This window comes from Hesperophylax consimilis, chromosome 16 (assembly GCF_061612785.1).
Source record: "Hesperophylax consimilis isolate HC1 chromosome 16, BYU_Hcon_1.0, whole genome shotgun sequence".
In the NCBI taxonomy this organism is placed as follows: Eukaryota; Metazoa; Arthropoda; class Insecta; order Trichoptera; family Limnephilidae; genus Hesperophylax; species Hesperophylax consimilis.
The window spans coordinates 9094738-9112944 of NC_142851.1; the positions used below are offsets into that span (position 1 = coordinate 9094738).

Below are 18207 nucleotides of genomic sequence, written 5' to 3' on the forward strand. Positions count from 1 at the left end.
AGAAAATATACACGATAGCTGACGACAGCCATAAAATAAGTATTTCCGAGTTGTCAAAAATTGACATCTTTCCTTCCTACATTTCCCCACCACTCGATTTTAGGAAAAACCTGTTATTGACATACTTTCATCATGGTGAGTTAAAAATCCATTAGAATAATTACTGAAAGAAAGCCGAGGAATGTCACGCCTGTAAATTTGGTGTATATTGTGATTACATTAACATTAATAATATATTTTCTGTTATCGGACAGGTTTTATCAATGTTCGCCCGTGTCACTTTCTACCCGACGCTTATTTACAATGTTTTTATGGAAAAAATGACCACCAGAAGATGGTACGACCGAATAGATGAATCAGTTATTTTGGGGGCCCTCCCATTCAGAGGAATGACGGAACAGGTATTCAGATTTTTCGTAGTTTTTCAAAACACTTCTGAAGTTTTCGCGAAACTTTTTATCAAACAAAAAGTTACTATAAATTATATTGTTAGTTTAAATCTAGTCTTAACTAATATTACCGGAAATATCATATTTGAAAACTTCTAACCTTAAAATAATTGTATTTAGTTTAATCACTATTAAGATCAGTTCATTTGTTGTCTTGTAAAAATAATGCCCTTTATTTTACTGTATAAATACAAAGAATACAATTAAGAATTTATTTTTACAGCTTACACAAGAGGAAAACGTTAAGGGAGTTGTCTCAATGAATGAATCCTATGAATTAAAATTATTATCCAATGATGGAATGGTAAGTTTCAACGTTATATTTATTTTTAAACTTAGCCATCGTCCCATGGGTCAGTATAGATAAGGAATCAATATTAATAAAATCGTAAACAAGACACTGTGCAGAAAAGTCACACAACAGCTGTGCTGCAAACCGAAACATACTTTACTTTTCTGCGTATTGTCTTATATCGTGAGGTTTATGTCGATTTCTTATTTGACCGTGGGACAAACGACCCAGTTTTCTTGTTTTAACTTTCCAATAATAGCTTCTATTGAAACTAATTTGGCACACAAGTAGTATTTTTAATGTATCTTTTGTAACAAAAGAAAAATTATTTTTTAGTTATGGAAACAACACAATGTAGAATTTCTTCAGCTTCCGACGACAGACATATTCGAGGCTCCGGACCAAGACAAACTTTTAAAGGGGGTCAAATTTATAAACCAATTCTTGCAAGCCGACTCCAAATTAAGTGGCTTGAGCATTGAGCCTGATGAGAAGCAAATCAACGATGGAACTGTATATGTGCACTGCAAAGCTGGGCGCACCAGGAGTGCTACTCTAGTAGGCTGCTACCTCATGATGGTAATTAGATTTTATTTCTCACACCATAAATAATCCACTCACTAGATCGATATCTTCGGGCTTTTTGTATGAAACAAATTGGTCCTAAAAACACATAGATATGCCAATATATAGATGGTAAGATTCTCATTTGGAGCCTACTTATTATACTATACACCAATGAAAAACTCTGAAAGTTTATTCCATAGACTTTCAGAGTTTTAGATTTGGAAAGAGTTAGGCAATTATATGACGTCACAATATTTCGGTACCAATTTTCGATCGGAGTTATGCCCCCCTGTGTCACACTGATAAAATTACCAACAATGTTAAAAAAGGAGAAGACAAAATTTGATTCCATAGTTTTTTTTTGTATCCACAATATCTAAAGTAGGGATGCTCAAACTGCGAAGAGTTTGTAGATTGGTACCTACCTGAATCTTTTAATATATATATATTTTATTTTTTAATTTAAAAAGAAGGGTGTCTAGTGCCTAAATATTTTGTAATGCAAAGTACTGGAATTTTTTACTTATAATTATAGTTATAAAATATATATATATTTTTTTTTGTAGATGAAACTGAGTTCAATAATTGTTCAACAATAATAAAATTGTTATTTTGTTATGTGCACTTACGCTTCTTTCAAGGTACAGCACTGGAAAAAACATTTCGCAACTGCAAAACTGGATTACTATTAACAATTAATATGAACTGCAACTAAATAACTCAAAAGCTGTAATTCGTCAAGGCCTATAGAAGAAACATAAGATTACAATGCATATACTTTTGTTACGGTGTTTTAATATTTTGTTTCTTTTCAGAAAAATAACTGGACTCCAGCAGAGACAGTGGAATACATGAGGGAGCGTAGGCCGCACATATTGCTTCACACGGCGCAGTGGGACGCCCTTTCTATATTCCACAAAAATCACGTTCACTCGAGTTGAATCTCCAATACTGAATCTCTAATGTTGAATATTTTTATCATATTGTTATAGTAAACAGATCAATGTCACATTGACAAAATAAAATCTGCCTGATTCTTGTTGGAATGCATCTCTGTTACAAGAGATTTTCAATTCACATTTTAGAATTAAAATAATTATCTTTTCAAACGTCGCACTGATTCTGAATTTCTTTCATCTTCTTAATTTTGAACTGTCTTCCAATATTTAAACTGTTTGTAATGTTCTATCTGTGATATAATGTACAAAGAATATAAAGTTTATTCTTCTGTTTATTACAAAGTTTTATATTATAATATCACATAACTGAAATTGAATTCTGAATACAAGTTTGACAGAAATGACCTCTGGTGTTGTAACTAATTGGTGATCAGAATGAGATTACAGTAATTAATATTTTAATTAGCTGTTATGTTTGTGTCATTAAAGTAAACATTGTTTGTTATATTTTTTTATAAATAAAGAAGACATTGATTTAATGTAATTTTTAATTTCAATAATAATTTATCCACTTCACCAAGTATTGCAGTGGTAACACTAGGGTAACATCATTCAAACATCAGAAAAGTTGTGCTCAAATATTTATGATAACATTTGTACCTACAAAATAAGGAAACAGCCAGCCGTGAAAACCAGACTACATTTCCAATTGAGAGAAGTGGCAAAACAATAAATTATCAAAGGAAAGAAACATATTCCTACAGCGCAAAACATATTTACATATATTCTTTTTAAAATAGAATCAAGATTGTGTGATAACCACAGTCTAATACTTGTGGCAATTTCTAATATAAAAAGGGTTTGTTGTTATTTAAAAGATAGAATTAAGTATTTGGCATTTCCATTTGTACACCACCTTTTTTCTTAGAAAATACCACCGCAGTGGACTTTAGTGATAACTTTTCACAAAGCATGGTTTTTGATAACAACAAAATAATTTAAACATTTTTTTTAACACACTAATGTTCGGACTGCATAATGTTTAATAAAATTTCATTATCACAGTCCAGCTGATAAATTCAAACGGTAAGAGAATCATAGCGTTAATTTTGTATGTACAGAACTGAAAGTTATAAGATTTTAGAATTGTTCCTCAAAGGCTGACAAAAATTCATCATTAGAACACAACGTGTAGTTAAGTACTCCGACCGATAAACACTACAATAATTAATAATACTAAATAATCTGTTGAGTCAAGATCTTCTTATTGTACTTACGATAAGTGGTAAAATCTCAACCGATTTCCACGTTAAAATCTACACCCTACTTTTGATGAGATGAGTTATTAACATTCTGTCTGCCTTAAAAATATTAATGACGACCTGTCAAATTACGGCGACGATTGTGAATCGCTGCATCGTAGCTGTTTTAAAGGAGTTAGAGTTTGAATGAAAATTAAATTAAATGACGAACCGTCAAACTACGGCGTCGATTGTGAATCGCTGCATCGTAGCTGTTTTAAAGGAGTTAAAGTTTGAATGAAAATGAAATTAAATGACGAACCGTCAAACTACGGTGTCGATTGTGAATCGCTGCATCGTAGCTGTTTTAAAGGAGTTAAAGTTTGAATGAAAATGAAATTAAATGACGAACCGTCAAACTACGGTGTCGATTGTGAATCGCTGCATCGTAGCTGTTTTAAAGGAGTTAAACTTTGAATGAAAATTAAATTAAATGACGAACCGTCAAACTATGGCGACGATTGTGAATCGCTGCATCATAGCTGTTTTAAAGGAGTTACAGTTTGAATGAAAATAAATTAAATGTTAAGTATGTAATTGTTTTACTTTTTTTGTTAAAGCACACCCTACGAGTCCCTATAATTTATGCTTGGTTCTTTGATTTGATTGCCCATAACCTTCTGATGGTTTCCGCAATGCCAATGTCGTCGAAAATCAGGTAGAAAAGACCGCCGAGTGTGAACATCATGATGAGAGCTAACAAGACCTTGCAAACCTTTGGAACAACTGCTCCGAAAATTAATACCCTTACGTAGTCCTGGACGATAGCCTCGAATCCCCTGAAAATAAATTTAATCATAAATAAATATTATCATAAATTAAAAACATTACATTCACCGTCTAGTATGTATTAAATAATACTAAGAAAGAAAAAAGCTTTCTTCTGAAAAGCGGATAAATTAGCCTGAAGGGTTAAGAAATATGTTTTTTAAACAAGTTCAATTGACTTGTGTCAGCAGTAAATCAAGTATTTATTCTCCATTGTTGTTTTTTGAACAAGTTCAATTGACTTGTGTCAGCAGTAAATCAAGTATTTATTCTCCATTCTTGTTTTTTAAACAAGTTCAATTGACTTGTGTCAGCAGTGAATGAATCAATCAATCTCCACTGTTGTTTTAAATAAGTGTAAATATTCTGAGAGGTTATAGCTAAAAATTTGAATACATAGTAAATACCAGTAGGTGTGGGCGACTAAGCTGACAGCCAATAAGATGTCCAGGGGTTTGGAAGGAAAGGCGATGGCCAGGGGGACAATGGCGATCAAACTGGCGGACACCGCTCTCTCCATAATCCATAAGGTGATGTGTGATTCAGTATTGGCTGCAGCTTTAGGTACCACAGAACTGTAGTCCTGGAATTTTATAAACTAGTTAAAAACACAATAAGAGAAAACATATGACATATCGTTAGCTTACAACTAGTGATGTGCACGCGGGATTATTCCCTGACCTGATACAAACTCCCCAAAATTAACAAGTGAACTTCGGTAAAACATATACAATCGTGTCTTGTTATGTCGCACGAGGCACAATTCAGAACAATAGGTAATTCAAATGGCAGTGCTGCAATACTGATGAGCCATTCATTGTATGTAGCTTTACGTCACATGCTTATCGGACGGGCGCAATATCAACATTTTGACGGCTTAAATCTTCGTTACTATTCGTTATTTAAAAAAAATTATTAATTCTGTCCTTAGCATGCTCTAACTAATAATATGAATTTTCGTTCTATTACCTCATTGGGTTTTCACCATTCATATGAAAAACATATATTCACGCAATATTCCCCATTTCAGGAGTATTCTGCAAAAAAACTTCCTGAGAATTTACCCATCACTACTTACAACTAAAATCTGCTATTTATTGTTTTTGTGTTTAATTCGTAGAACTCCATTTAATTTTTTTTATAAATTTAATTTAGATTAAATTTGATAATATTATTATTAAGTTCTGCAAGTGTTTTAGTTTTTTATTATTGTGACAGCTGTTTCGGCTTACAAGGCCATTTTCAAACTGTGGTTAGTCCACATTGAGACGACGTTTTTATACTATTTCAAATGTAAATTTTGAAGGTGCATACATTGATTTATTACTGGTTACACCGATGACATGATCTATTGTTGGTTAAACCAATCTATGTTTTCCCCTCAGTAAATGGTAATGGGTCCTTAATTATTTACTAATGACTTTATTGCTCTGAATTATTTGGGTGCATTATACTGCTTGGGTTTTGTGAAAATACTAAGAAGTGGTGAGTAAATTATTTTCCGTACTTTATTAATTAGTGTTAAATTTGGGTCATTCGTTCGTTTATTGATTTCTAATTGTTCAAGTAAATTTAATCTAATGCCCTTTTTTTCTATATGCAATGGTTTAGGACCCTTGTTGTTAAGTGGGGTATGATTATTCACCAAGAGATGTTCTGCGAATTTTGAGGATGTGTTTTTATTATTATAACATCGTATATGTTCTTGGAATCTAGTTGAGAATGCCCTCCCCGTTTGTCCGATGTAAGTGGCGTTACAATCGGCGTGGTCACATTTTAATTCATATATGCCACTGTTATTGAGTATAGGGATTTTACTTTTAGAGTTTTTAAGGCTTGTTCCTAAATTATTGTTTGTTCGAAAAGCTATATTTAAACCACATTTTTTAATTTCTTTTGCAATTTTTTCAGATATTGGGCCGAGGAATTCGAGACATGCAAATTTTTCTATATAATATATCCGGTAAATAACAAAAATGTTGTTGTTTATGACACATAAATGGCCCATGGAAAATAACTAACTAACCATTTCTGCAAGAGTAAGCAGAGATAATGAAACACCACACTAAGCTCCGGCACACACTCCTTGCTTCATTGCTATTGAAACATTGTCTAACACATACTTTTCTATCATTACAATTCAAGTAGGTATGTGACTCACTTGATAATGCCACATTTTTGCTGAGACATCCCCAACTTTTTCTTCCATCTTTTCTCTGACCATCCTCTCCACATGTCTAAACCACCTAACCGTCCTTTTCATCAAACTTGTATCGTCCTTGAGTTGAATTATTTTCAGAATTGTGGTCATGCCTTATACACGGTGTCCGGAAACTCGTAGTACAAGCGGGAAACTGGAGAATCTACACCACATGGGGAACCCAAAAAAACATAAAGTTTTTTGATTTGAGCATTTTCAAAAAAAAAAAAAAAAAAACCAAAAAAAAATATTTTTCGGCTATTTTAGGGTTAAAGTTTTTTCTGGTGTTTAGGGTTGAATAACAGATGTTTTAACCCTGCAGAGCAGAAATATTTTATGATTACACCGGGTTAAATGAAGGGTGATTTCAAAATAATGCTTCAAATCCGAGTTTCTTCATTTGTTTTACTTTCAAATAGTTTTAATTAGTTGGGTACTTTGATCTTCAGTAATAATTTATAAGAATTTGATTAGAAAAAAAAAAAAAAAAAAAAAAAAATCAACTTCAAACTCGATTTACTCGATAACGAAAGCTCAAATAAAAAAAAAATATACTACAAAATCGACTCCAAATGTGATGTAGATTCACCAGTTTCCCGCTTGTACTACGAGTTTCCGGACACCCTGTATACATGGTGTCCGGAAACTCGTAGTACAAGCCGGAAACTGGAGAATGTATACCACACGGGGAACCCAAATAAACATAAAGTTTTTTGATTTGAGCATTTTTATAAAAAAAAAAAAAAAACAAAAAAATATATTTTTCGGCTATTTCAGGGTTCAAATTTTTTCTTCATTATTTGTTTTACTTTTAAATTTTTAAATGGTTTTAATTAGTTGGGTTAGGTTAGGTTAGGTTTGATAAAAAAAAAAATCAACTTCTGACTCGATTTACTCGAAAACGAAAGCTCAAATCAAAAAAAATTATACTACGAAATCGACTCCAAATGTGATGTAGATTCACCAGTTTCCCGCTTGTACTACGAGTTTCCGGACACCATGTATATGTATATGCCTTCTTTAATCCACTTGCGTGTTACATTACTCCACATTCTTCTGACACCACAGAATAAAGAAAAACACAAGAAATGTGATGTGGGCTTGTTTTGTGATCCAAAAGTCGAAACCATTCTTTGCTTAACCTGTGGAACACCAGACCCTTTTTGAGGGAAATCAATAATTGAATCAAAAATGAACTATAAATGTTTCAAGCTCAACAAATCTGTTAAAAAAAATTATGCACTTTCTCATGGCGTACAGGTTTAAATTGCATATTTAAAAAATTCCATGAACGGTTTGTCAGCGAGAAAAAATTCTTGTCACTGGTGCATGAACGGTTTTCCAGAGGTTAAATTTCAAATTCAGAAATTCGGTCTCTCAGTACAAATTCAAAATCAAATGGAATGGCGATGGCAATATAAGAGAGATAGAGTATGCAATGTAGATTGACTGTCTCGATTTAATAGCAAACGTACTAATATGTACTAAGTCAGTGGCGACATTAGTTTCTATTCAAATCTACTTAGAAAACATCTCTATTTGAAGTTGTGTGTGTATTATTTATTTAGTGGTTAACACTCTTTTCTCCTACCATCCACTCTACATGTCTAGACCATTACATCACCCCATCCTGAATCTTTTTCATTGCACTTGGATTGCATTATTTTAGGATCTTCTCATTCGTAATTCAAGCATACAATGTTTTATGATACAATTAGAAGAAATGTACTATTTATTAATTTACAAAATGGTAATAAATTTATTCAGGCATCATTAATGCATCATATATTAAAGGTAAAGCAGCCAGAATTGAGTCAAATATTGTACATACTCACACAGCTGCATTTTTTTGCATACAGCAAGCTTTAAATGCTGTTCTTCGACTTCAGAAAAAAAGTTTCGGAGGAAACGAAAAAAAATCATTTTTAATAAAATAAAAAGAACAAATTGGAAACTTTTCAAAAAAACTTTCAGAACATAGAAATTTAATCGAAGTGTACAATTGTTGTCCCTTTCTCGCTAATAACACAAAGTAGTAAATTTAATCGAAGTGTATAGTTGTTGTCCCTTTCTCGCTAATAACACAGAGTAGTAAATTTAATTGAAGTGTACAATTGTTGTCCCTTTCTCGATAATAACACACAGTAGTAAATTCTCCAGTCTTTTAAAATAAATATCAACTATACTTTTGCCACTAATCTTCTAATAAATGTAACATCAATAGTGACGGAGGATAAAATAGCAAATATAAAATCGATATCCAGTGTTTTTACTATAGTGTCCTCTGCGTGCAAAGTCGTCTACTTTTTAATAATAAAAGTGTGTTTATCTGAAGTGACCTGCCAGGTAAGTATATTTTTCTGTCTGTTTGTACATGATAAAATTAGATAGAGCCTAGAAACTCATAATAAATTGTACAGCACCTTGTGTGATTTTTCTCAATAACGGGGCTATACAAATTATCAAATAATAATAATTATTATTATGAGTTAGGGCCTTTGGGGAATCAAGGAGGAGTGGAGAGGAGAGATGAGGCCACCTCCGTGAACTCTTCCTTGTGGGGCCTTCGGGGAACCAAAGGGGAGTGGAGAGGAGAGATAGGCTCTTCCCTTGCGGGGTCTTCAGGGAACCAAGGGGGATTGGAGAGGAGAGACGAGACCTGGGAAGACACAGAAGACATATACAATGACAAGCTTGGTAAACTTTATAAAAGGGACTGGGTGACTGTCAATGGGCCTATGGCCTATGTGCTCACGGGAACTATATGTAAACTGTCTCTGCTCTATAAATAAAAATTGTTAGGAGTCAGCAAGAAAGAAGGGTATTTCTCAGATACAGACATTGTTGTTGGAAGCGTATACATAAATGCGCTAATACACACAATTATAAGTTGTGTTGGTCAGTTGATCACCTCAACTCTCGTCTATCAACTTATAACAAAATAATTTTTAAAGATCATTTAAAATTGTTAAATGATTCATTATTTACCATTTTCCTTAGTGCAGATTGTTGTGATGACTTTTCTAAAAAGCTGGTGGCATAAGGGTGGAGGGGGGCAGCCATTCTGAATGTGGAGGCATTTTGTAAAGCTGAGCAACTCAAGCGAATTGAGTTCTGGCTTAGTAATTTGCTGGAGCATCCTAGAGAAAAAAACATACTTTTAATTACCAACGAGATTGGAGTGGGTTTATCTAATGGAGTTAAGCCTTGATAAGGCATGAACCCAACAGATAAATATAATGGTTGCAACAAAAACAAGACATATAATATCAGCTTTGTAACTCGTTGAAGGAAAACGCCAAAAAAGGAAGAAAAAACTGTAACCTTTACATAAGTTACTATTTTTATTATTCAGCCTTGCATAAAAAAGCCAACCACTCATACAGTCTGTATATTTAGCTACAATAAAGAAAGAAATAGAAATCACTGTGTCGATGGTCATATGTTTACAATTTTATTTATAAAACATTACTATTCAAACAATGTAGTCATAAAAACAGTCACTATTATCATAGCATATGGCCAAGGCTTCTAACAAGTACATGTTAATTATAAATGTTTACATTAGAGCGCCTTCTTAAATGCACTTTGCATAACGTTTTTACTATTGAAATATATTTAAATCATAAATCGAATTATTATATCCAGCGATTAAGATTTTAATGCTATCAGATAAAACTAAGCCTCATTCTCATTTTACCTCAATTTGAGTTTTAATTGCTGTCGAAAATATATTACATAAATAGAGCGCTTTTTGAATGCACTAACAAACATAGTACTAGTTTAATGGAATAATATACAAAATAGGATAATGTATAGGTAACACGTATTTATCAACGTTTGTAATTTGTAACGTAAACATATTAATTTATAATCGTAGGCTAAAGTTATGGATTACGTAACAATAGAAATAAACGTTGATCACATATGAAATAAATATTACACATTCACAATACCATTTAATTTTGTGGACGCACCACGCACGAAGAGGGAAAATGCCATAATCACACTTAAATTAATTTATTTTATCGCAGCACACTAGCTTCTGCCATAAACGTCAAGTCGAAAATAATTTCAACTAGGTGGTAAAAAATAACACCTGGGCTAGCCAACCTAACCAACAAAAATTTTGTAAGATTTTTTAATTTCTGTCGTGAGGGCCATCCACACGGAGGTTATTTTTTTCAAGGTTAAGGTTTCCTAGAAAACATACTGACTGGACGTCATTTTTTAAAATAAGTAACATTAATAATTCTTTAGAGATTGATAAATATGTTTTGCTATTCTGAATGTGTTTTTGATGTTTCGGTTCAGAATAGATTTTTTCAGTTACAAAGGCGACAAATAAAACACGGAAATATAAAAATCAAACACAGTCAATCTTATTAAATTAAACCAGCAAGGATTTTTGTTCGATAAATTAAGAAATACTCACATTCTGAGTTTTGGTAATTTCAAACCCACTTTAGTTTTAAAATTTGAAACAACAATTGTTTTTTTTCAAAAAACACAGTGCATCAGCGCCAATCGATTCATATGATTTCTAGATGACTGGTCTGGCATGATCTTGAGATAGTTTAAATTATTTATAAAATCTCAAAAATAATAATAAATATTCATACCTACAATAAGTACATGAGCCACGAATTGAACTTTCGTCGTCAAGTAGGTACCGATTATTAAAGTTTAACGTTTTTGTGGTGCCTCCTTGTGAAATGAGGTTAGGTGCAAAATGTAATGACATTTTAGTTTTGAAACGCAACTAAGAGCATTGTCATCGTATTATTTTATTCCTAAAATTTGTGTGTATTTAGTTTCTAAACTAGTTCTGATAGAAACCTGAAAGATGGCAGGCACTCTGGAAGATAAATCTATTTGGGAGGATACCGAAGATTCCCTGGGAGAGGAAGTCCTCAGAATGCCTACGGACGAAATCGTAAGTCGTACAAGACTAATGGACAATGAGATCAAAATCATGAAGAGCGATATTATGCGAATTTCACACGAGCTTCAAGCTCAGAATGAAAAAATCAAGGAAAACACTGAAAAAATCAAAGTGAATAAGACCCTTCCTTATCTTGTATCCAACGTAATAGAACTTCTCGACGTCGATCCCCAAGAAGAGGAGGAAGATGGTGCCGTTGTGGACCTAGATTCTCAACGTAAAGGAAAGTGCGCCGTTATTAAAACTTCAACGAGACAAACATACTTCCTTCCAGTAATTGGACTGGTAGATGCCGAAAAACTCAAGCCCGGAGATCTAGTGGGTGTAAACAAAGACTCCTACTTGATTCTAGAGACTCTGCCGGCGGAGTACGATGCTAGAGTTAAAGCTATGGAGGTAGATGAGAGGCCAACAGAACAGTATTCAGATATTGGTGGACTGGACAAACAAATTCAGGTAAATAAAAGAAAATCATCAATCTATTTAACCTTGTATGGTGAACAAAACTAACTCTCGTTGACACTCAAATGTGAGCGAGCTGTCTTTCCTCCTGCTCAATCTCAGTCAGAACGTAGGAAGGTACTGCGACGCACGGGGCCCAGTGGTGAATAGGATGAGACGATGGGAAGTTTTTTGATGTGGGTTCCGGCAAATACTGTAGAATAGTTATAATACCTCCAACTTCCGACATTTTCCATGCATTTTGATGGCGGTATGCTATACTAGTGCCTCCTATCAGCACAAGTTGTGAGGCTTGGTTTACTTTCATACATTTTTACTTGATTTTATGCATGATTATACTATGCTACACTAGGGGCCAGAGTTGCCAGTCAATACAAGTATATACTGCCAATATTTTAATGGAGTTGGACGTATTTGGCTCTTGGGACCCACAACGCCACTTGAGGGTTATTCAGCCATGTTAAATAATTCTCTACCATTTTACCCGCTATCTTCAATTTGCACAATTTAGTGTTTGTAAAACCAAAGTTCATGTTTGTTTGTAGGAATTGATTGAGGCCGTAGTTTTGCCCATGACCCACAAAGAGAAGTTTGTGAACCTGGGCATCCACCCGCCCAAGGGAGTGCTATTGTACGGGCCCCCGGGGACAGGCAAAACCCTTCTGGCCCGAGCCTGTGCTGCGCAGACCAAGTCCTCCTTCCTCAAGTTGGCCGGGCCTCAACTTGTACAGATGTTCATCGGTAAGTGCAGCCCTTAGTGTTTTTTAACACTTGCATCTAAACCCCATCTCATAGAACGATATTTGATAATATTTATATATCAGTGTCTTGTTTGCTTGAATTTATTATGGGCCATGCAAAATTATTTTATCTCTCAAAAACACGACATACTTTATTTGCATCATCAAATGGTTTAAATGGGATTTTTTTTAAAATTGTTAAACCGCACAGGAGTCCCAACCGTCTGGAGCCAGTGGGACTATGACATCCCCAATTGGGGTATATTGTGAGGCTGAAGGTAATAAGGACGGGAAGGAGATGGGAAAGAGGAAGGTGAGAAGTACCTGGCTATTCAGATCTGGTCACCAAACACATTTCAATTCTGAATGGTGATCTTACAACAAGGCGATACTGAGAGTATCTTCTGATTTGGAGCGTGCATCTGGAGATCGCAAATATGCTCTATAATATTTTAATTTAGTAAATTGTGAAATAACACAAATTAATCAGATAAAATTTCCTTGCGCATGCCGGGACTTGAACCCGAGACCTTCCGCTTGCTAGTCGAGAGCTTTAACCCTCGACGACGGAGGCTGAAAAGTGTAATACTTTTCTCTCTTGTTTTTTTGAAGAGTCAATTTTGATACTTCTTCATTCCAGATAAGAAGGGTATAGATCAATTTTTGTAATAAATCCACTCAAGAGAACTTTACAGTGCTAGAAATGAGAAATACTTAAAACACCGTCGCCTAGTGTTGTCCAGAATGAAGGGAAGGGTGTGCAGTGTGGCAAACAACCAATCAGCAGTAGCGAACTAATAATTAACCACGCCCTTTCTGCGCATGACAAGAGACATGCATCTATGCACCCCCTTTTGCTTGTGGTCTGGCTATGCACATTGATTAAAGGAGACATAGTCTAATTAGACTACGGAAATGTAATTTTTTATAAAAATATGTGCAAATTTTGGTAACTAATCTTTGAATATTCTTTCAGGTGACGGCGCTAAACTTGTGCGTGATGCATTCGCCCTCGCCAAGGAAAAGTCCCCCGCCATCATCTTCATTGACGAACTCGACGCCATCGGCACAAAAAGGTTCGATTCCGAGAAGGCCGGAGACAGAGAGGTACAGCGAACCATGTTAGAGCTGCTCAACCAGCTGGACGGCTTCAGCTCCACCGCCGACATCAAGGTCATCGCCGCCACCAACAGAGTGGATATCCTGGACCCCGCCCTACTCCGTTCCGGACGTCTTGATAGGAAAATTGAATTCCCTCATCCCAATGAGGAGGCCAGAGCACGTATCATGCAAATTCATTCCAGGTAAAGCAAATTTTAAGTTCTTTACTTTTGTAGTTTGCTATTCCTATTCTTCGATACACCGTACAGTATAACTATCTTAAGAAGTTTTCCAAGAGGCCGGAAAAAACTTCTCGTGTCGGAAAACCTTATATGTGGGATAAATTCATCGCCCACAATATCTCATATTTGGAAATTTTTTTAAAGAGCGAAAAACCTGTTTTGGACCAGATTCTTATAAATTTTATAACACGTTTCGCTAATGGGGTTACAATTACGATTTTTTTTTATTCCGATTAGCGAAACATTTAAGCGCGCTATATTTTCGTGACTTGGCCTATTTCAGCGTATTGCTTGCCATACATTCCCACTGGTAGCGTATGGCGAGCAATGTGCTAAAATAGACCAAGCCATGATGCATATAGCGTAATGTGTTTTCTACCTTAAACATCTGACATAAAAAAAACGGCATTTTGATTCTCATTAAAAAAATCCAAATACATATACAATTTGTTTGTGTTGTGGGCGACGAATTGGGGCATTTTTAAAATTCAGTCTTCAAGGGACCGAAAAAAAAAGAAACTTTTTAACCCTTAAGGCTAATTTGTTCGTTTTTGGGAACAACTCATATGATCACATAGAAATCGCTGCATCTCCCTTATCGTTGTGATGAGAAATATGATCTAAACAGTGTTAGAACGAAAACCATTGCTAATAATTCAATTTGAAAGTGTATTTCACCCATAGACATATGAATATATAGACTAGAAATTAAAGATGAGGGGTAAAATCAACTGTTGAAGAACGAAGGGGGTAAAGCTGACTGTGATTCGTCAATAAATCAATCTGACAGTATATAGGCATCTCGCATTATAATATCACCATTTAGTACTTAAAAGTAAAATCTGCTTTTGAATGAATAGACATTTTTACATGGGAGCGCAAATTACTCGCCACGTTATGAACAAATTTGCGAAGTCCAAATTCGGCAAAATAAATTTCTTCTATTTTCAGAGTTGAATATTTCGTTTACGTATTTAGTTAAGACACTTTTATAAATGTTCATAATTTACTTCCCAGCAACCAACCAGCTTTGTGTTTCGCGTCCAGACGTATCTCGATGTGATAGTATATGTTTCTACAACTGATCCATATTATACAATGTGAATATGCTTAAAATAAAGTAAAATAATACTTATATGTATATGGAATGTAATACGACAATTGGGTTTATTCTCTTTTTCACATCTATTTTTACAAGTTTTCATACCACAAGCCACCATTTTGCCGTGTTATTTCGTAAAATGAACCGATGATGCCTCGACCATAGTTCGCACAACAATGATGACGTCACGTTTTCTAAATTCACTTGAGGCCATACGCGAGCCCAGCCGGCTCCAATGGAACCAGTATGGGGAGTGGGGAATAATACGCTTTTAATCACTTAGGGCAGGTCTACTAATATGTCTATGATTTCACATTTCAAAAACAGTTTTCGGATACGTTCACATTTAAATAATTCCATTTATTTGGTTTTTATTGCTAAGTAGAAATAATCCGACCTTCTGACAGAATAGGCCTGAGGAAACGTGAAAACTTCCTAAGTGGGAACTTAGTAAGAGTTAGTTTTACTGTACTAATATACCAATAAGAAATAATTATTTTCATGAAAGAATAGGCAAGTTATTGCTTACAACATGTTGGGTTAGAATACCATCTCATCCTTTCATCTATGTGTCTTTATTTCCGTCAGGAAAATGAATGTAAGCCCCGACGTGAACTTTGAAGAATTATCCCGATCAACCGATGATTTCAACGGTGCCCAATGCAAAGCTGTGTGTGTAGAGGCGGGTATGATTGCCCTCAGGAGATCAGCCACCTCCGTAACACACGAAGATTTCATGGATGCTATTTTGGAAGTCCAAGCCAAGAAGAAGGCGAACCTTAGTTACTATGCTTAATTTAATCACTACGCTCTCAAATTGAATTGCCTATTTTTGTTATAGAGTACCTACATACTTTCTGAATTCCGACAATATTATGTATCGCGTGTTTTTATTCTGTAAAATATTTAAAAAAAAATAATGTATGCATTTAACAACTAAACGAGACAAATGGTAAAATTTTGTATGTATTGAAAATAAATGAGTAAAAACAAGTATGTACATTTATTTTGTTTTGAATCGTAAGGAAATGAACTATTTTGTTTATTAATAACTAGCTGTACCCCGCCACGCTTTTCTGTAGCTCAGTCTGTGCAGATAGAAAACAATAGGGCGTGTTGCTTTTACGTTCAACAGATGGCGCTCACCACAAAAAAGTTTTTACCTGTCACAGGTGACATCTACATAATATGGGTGTATAAAAACAAACGCTTATTCTGATGCAATGTTGTATCTAAATATCAAAGCAATCGGTAAAGAACTTTGGGAGATTTAAGATTTTGAACAAACGAACATTTTTATTTATATAGTTAGATAGATATTAATAACTAGATAATAGCCGTAGTAACACCTTTGGGACCCCCTTTATTTTCATATCCGGGGAGGGGGGATGGCTAGAGAAATTAAAAGAGAAGGAATATTGCCTTGGCTCGTGCACTGAGTTTGGGTGCCCTTTTTGAATACCAAAAACACAGTTCCGGTGACTCCTCAGGTCGAGGGCTCCTGGGTCTCTCGCTGAGGTTGTAACTGACCACTTTCTAGTAGTGTCGAGAGTAAACCTCTTTCGCGGTAGGCGCTCTAAAGTGAAAACGGTATCAACTCCAATAAGAGTCAAAATAGAAAAACTGCAAAACGATAATGTGAGAAGTAAGTATGTGAATTGTGCAGAGATGAGATTGAATGAGAAGGAAATGGACAGTCTAAGCATAAACAAAACATGGAACCATGTGAGTTTTTGTGAATCTGGTTTAGAGGTGTGTGGAATAAGTACGCAAGGTAGGAAGATAGGTGATGCATGGTGGGATGACGAGATTAAAGCACTGGTCTCAGAGAAGAAGAAAGCATGGTTATGTTCAAACATAACCATAACTCAAACATAACGACCGCTATCAATAGCGGCCGGTAGTGCTTCTAGTGAAGAGAAGGGTCAAGCGAGTATAAGGGAAGCAAGAAGAGTAAGAGTTGAAGTGAAAGAACAAAAGAAACGCCTGGAAGAGGAAATCAAGAAAACATTAAATTGTTTTAGAAGGAGGTCAGAAGGTGCCGGAGTGGTCCAGAAAACGGAAACATGAAAGTGATAAAATCGAGAGATGGAAAAATGTTGACCAATGAGGAAGAAATAAAAGAGATGGATGAAATATTTTAAGAAAGTCTTCAAAAGTGACCCGAGTGACAGTGATTCCAGCGGCAAGTCAGATATGAATGATGATGGGGTAAATGTTACCGAAATCAGCATGGATGAGTTAAAAAGATAGATTAAATGAATGAAGAATAGTAAGGCTGTTGGTTTCGACAATATTGCTGCTGAATACTTAAAAGACAATTATAACAATTGTCAAAACGCAAAGAAAATCTCCCTACATGCCGGAACACCTAACATACGGCTCGAAAATCGCACACAACAGTAAGGAGATCACTGACTTGTTTGCTGACTATTTCTCTACCGTCTTCACTGATCATACCCCAAATTTAGCACCTGATGTCAAGGAACCTGATCCGTTAAATAATATTTTTTTTTTTTTTTGTTATTATTTAATAAATGTTTACAAGTTACATGTTTATACATTTTTTTAACTACCATACTAGGCTAATGCCCGTGTTGTGGTAGTTATACATGAAATAATAATAACAATGACATAAAAGATACTTATAGTAACATAAGTATGTAAGTATAAATCATAATGAAGTAATAATAATAAAAATAACTTAGAAGAACTAAAAAATACTATTTTATAGAAACATAAGAAAGAATTAGAGAAGAAAAAAAAGAAAAACAAATTTGATGATAAATAAAACTAAAAACAAGTATATTAAAATTAAAAGTAAACTGAAAAATAAAGAAAAAGTATATGTATATTAAAAAGATACAAATAAAAATTAAAAATATTAAACATTAAGATTAAAATTTAAACATAATTAATGTAGATTGTTTAATGCATATAATTGTTTGTGTGCAAGTTTATATAACTTAGGTATTATCTATAAGACAACATGTTTATGTTCAACACTTAATTTTAATTTTCGTGATATGAGACAAGTTGGAAAAGAAGTTTTTAATTTTTTTTTTTTGTGTTAGGAACTCATATAATCTTTGAAGAAAGGTCGTCCCCTTTCAAATATCCATTGATGTACACGAGCAGT

General features: G+C 34.4%; 3 protein-coding genes across 3 annotated transcripts; 2 read left to right on the forward strand and 1 right to left on the reverse strand.

Moving 5' to 3' along the window:
* The first annotated feature begins 19 nt into the window (after window positions 1-19).
* On the forward strand, window positions 20-2746 carry PTPMT1 (protein tyrosine phosphatase, mitochondrial 1). The gene is made up of 5 exons (XM_089640860.1): window positions 20-135; window positions 255-401; window positions 673-753; window positions 1078-1320; window positions 2124-2746. The coding sequence occupies exons 1-5, from the start codon at window positions 133-135 to the stop codon at window positions 2247-2249; spliced, it is 600 nt and encodes a 199-aa protein (XP_089496986.1). The 5' UTR covers window positions 20-132; the 3' UTR covers window positions 2250-2746.
* A 331-nt stretch (window positions 2747-3077) lies between these two features.
* Window positions 3078-10582, reverse strand: SdhD (succinate dehydrogenase, subunit D). Its single transcript, XM_089640862.1, has 4 exons — window positions 10433-10582; window positions 9465-9616; window positions 4684-4859; window positions 3078-4287 (listed from the first exon to the last, which is right to left on the reverse strand). Exons 1-4 carry the CDS (start codon window positions 10476-10478, stop codon window positions 4092-4094), a joined length of 570 nt encoding a protein of 189 aa, XP_089496988.1. The 5' UTR covers window positions 10479-10582; the 3' UTR covers window positions 3078-4091.
* Window positions 10583-11205: 623 nt separating this feature from the next.
* On the forward strand, window positions 11206-16070 carry Rpt5 (26S proteasome regulatory subunit Rpt5). Its single transcript, XM_089641456.1, has 4 exons — window positions 11206-11877; window positions 12429-12624; window positions 13600-13927; window positions 15657-16070. Exons 1-4 carry the CDS (start codon window positions 11323-11325, stop codon window positions 15862-15864), a joined length of 1287 nt encoding a protein of 428 aa, XP_089497582.1. The 5' UTR covers window positions 11206-11322; the 3' UTR covers window positions 15865-16070.
* The last annotated feature ends 2137 nt before the right edge of the window (window positions 16071-18207 follow it).

Bases quoted from the DNA above. Each gene is read 5' to 3' on its own strand.
- Rpt5 (XM_089641456.1), top strand. From the start codon at position 11,323: ATGGCAGGCACTCTGGAAGATAAATCTATTTGGGAGGATACCGAAGAT. The intron at 11,878-12,428 runs GTAAATAAAAGA...GTTTGTTTGTAG, and splicing joins GACTGGACAAACAAATTCAG to GAATTGATTGAGGCCGTAGT. The intron at 13,928-15,656 runs GTAAAGCAAATT...TATTTCCGTCAG, and splicing joins ATCATGCAAATTCATTCCAG to GAAAATGAATGTAAGCCCCG.
- PTPMT1 (XM_089640860.1), top strand. The intron at 402-672 runs GTATTCAGATTT...TTATTTTTACAG, and splicing joins TCAGAGGAATGACGGAACAG to CTTACACAAGAGGAAAACGT. The intron at 1,321-2,123 runs GTAATTAGATTT...GTTTCTTTTCAG, and splicing joins TAGGCTGCTACCTCATGATG to AAAAATAACTGGACTCCAGC.
- SdhD (XM_089640862.1), bottom strand. From the start codon at position 10,478: ATGGCATTTTCCCTCTTCGTGCGTGGTGCGTCCACAAAATTAAATG. The intron at 9,617-10,432 runs GTATTGTGAATG...TTTTTTCTCTAG, and splicing joins TGCGTCCACAAAATTAAATG to GATGCTCCAGCAAATTACTA. The intron at 4,288-4,683 runs GTATTTACTATG...ATTTATTTTCAG, and splicing joins TTAGTCGCCCACACCTACTG to GGGATTCGAGGCTATCGTCC.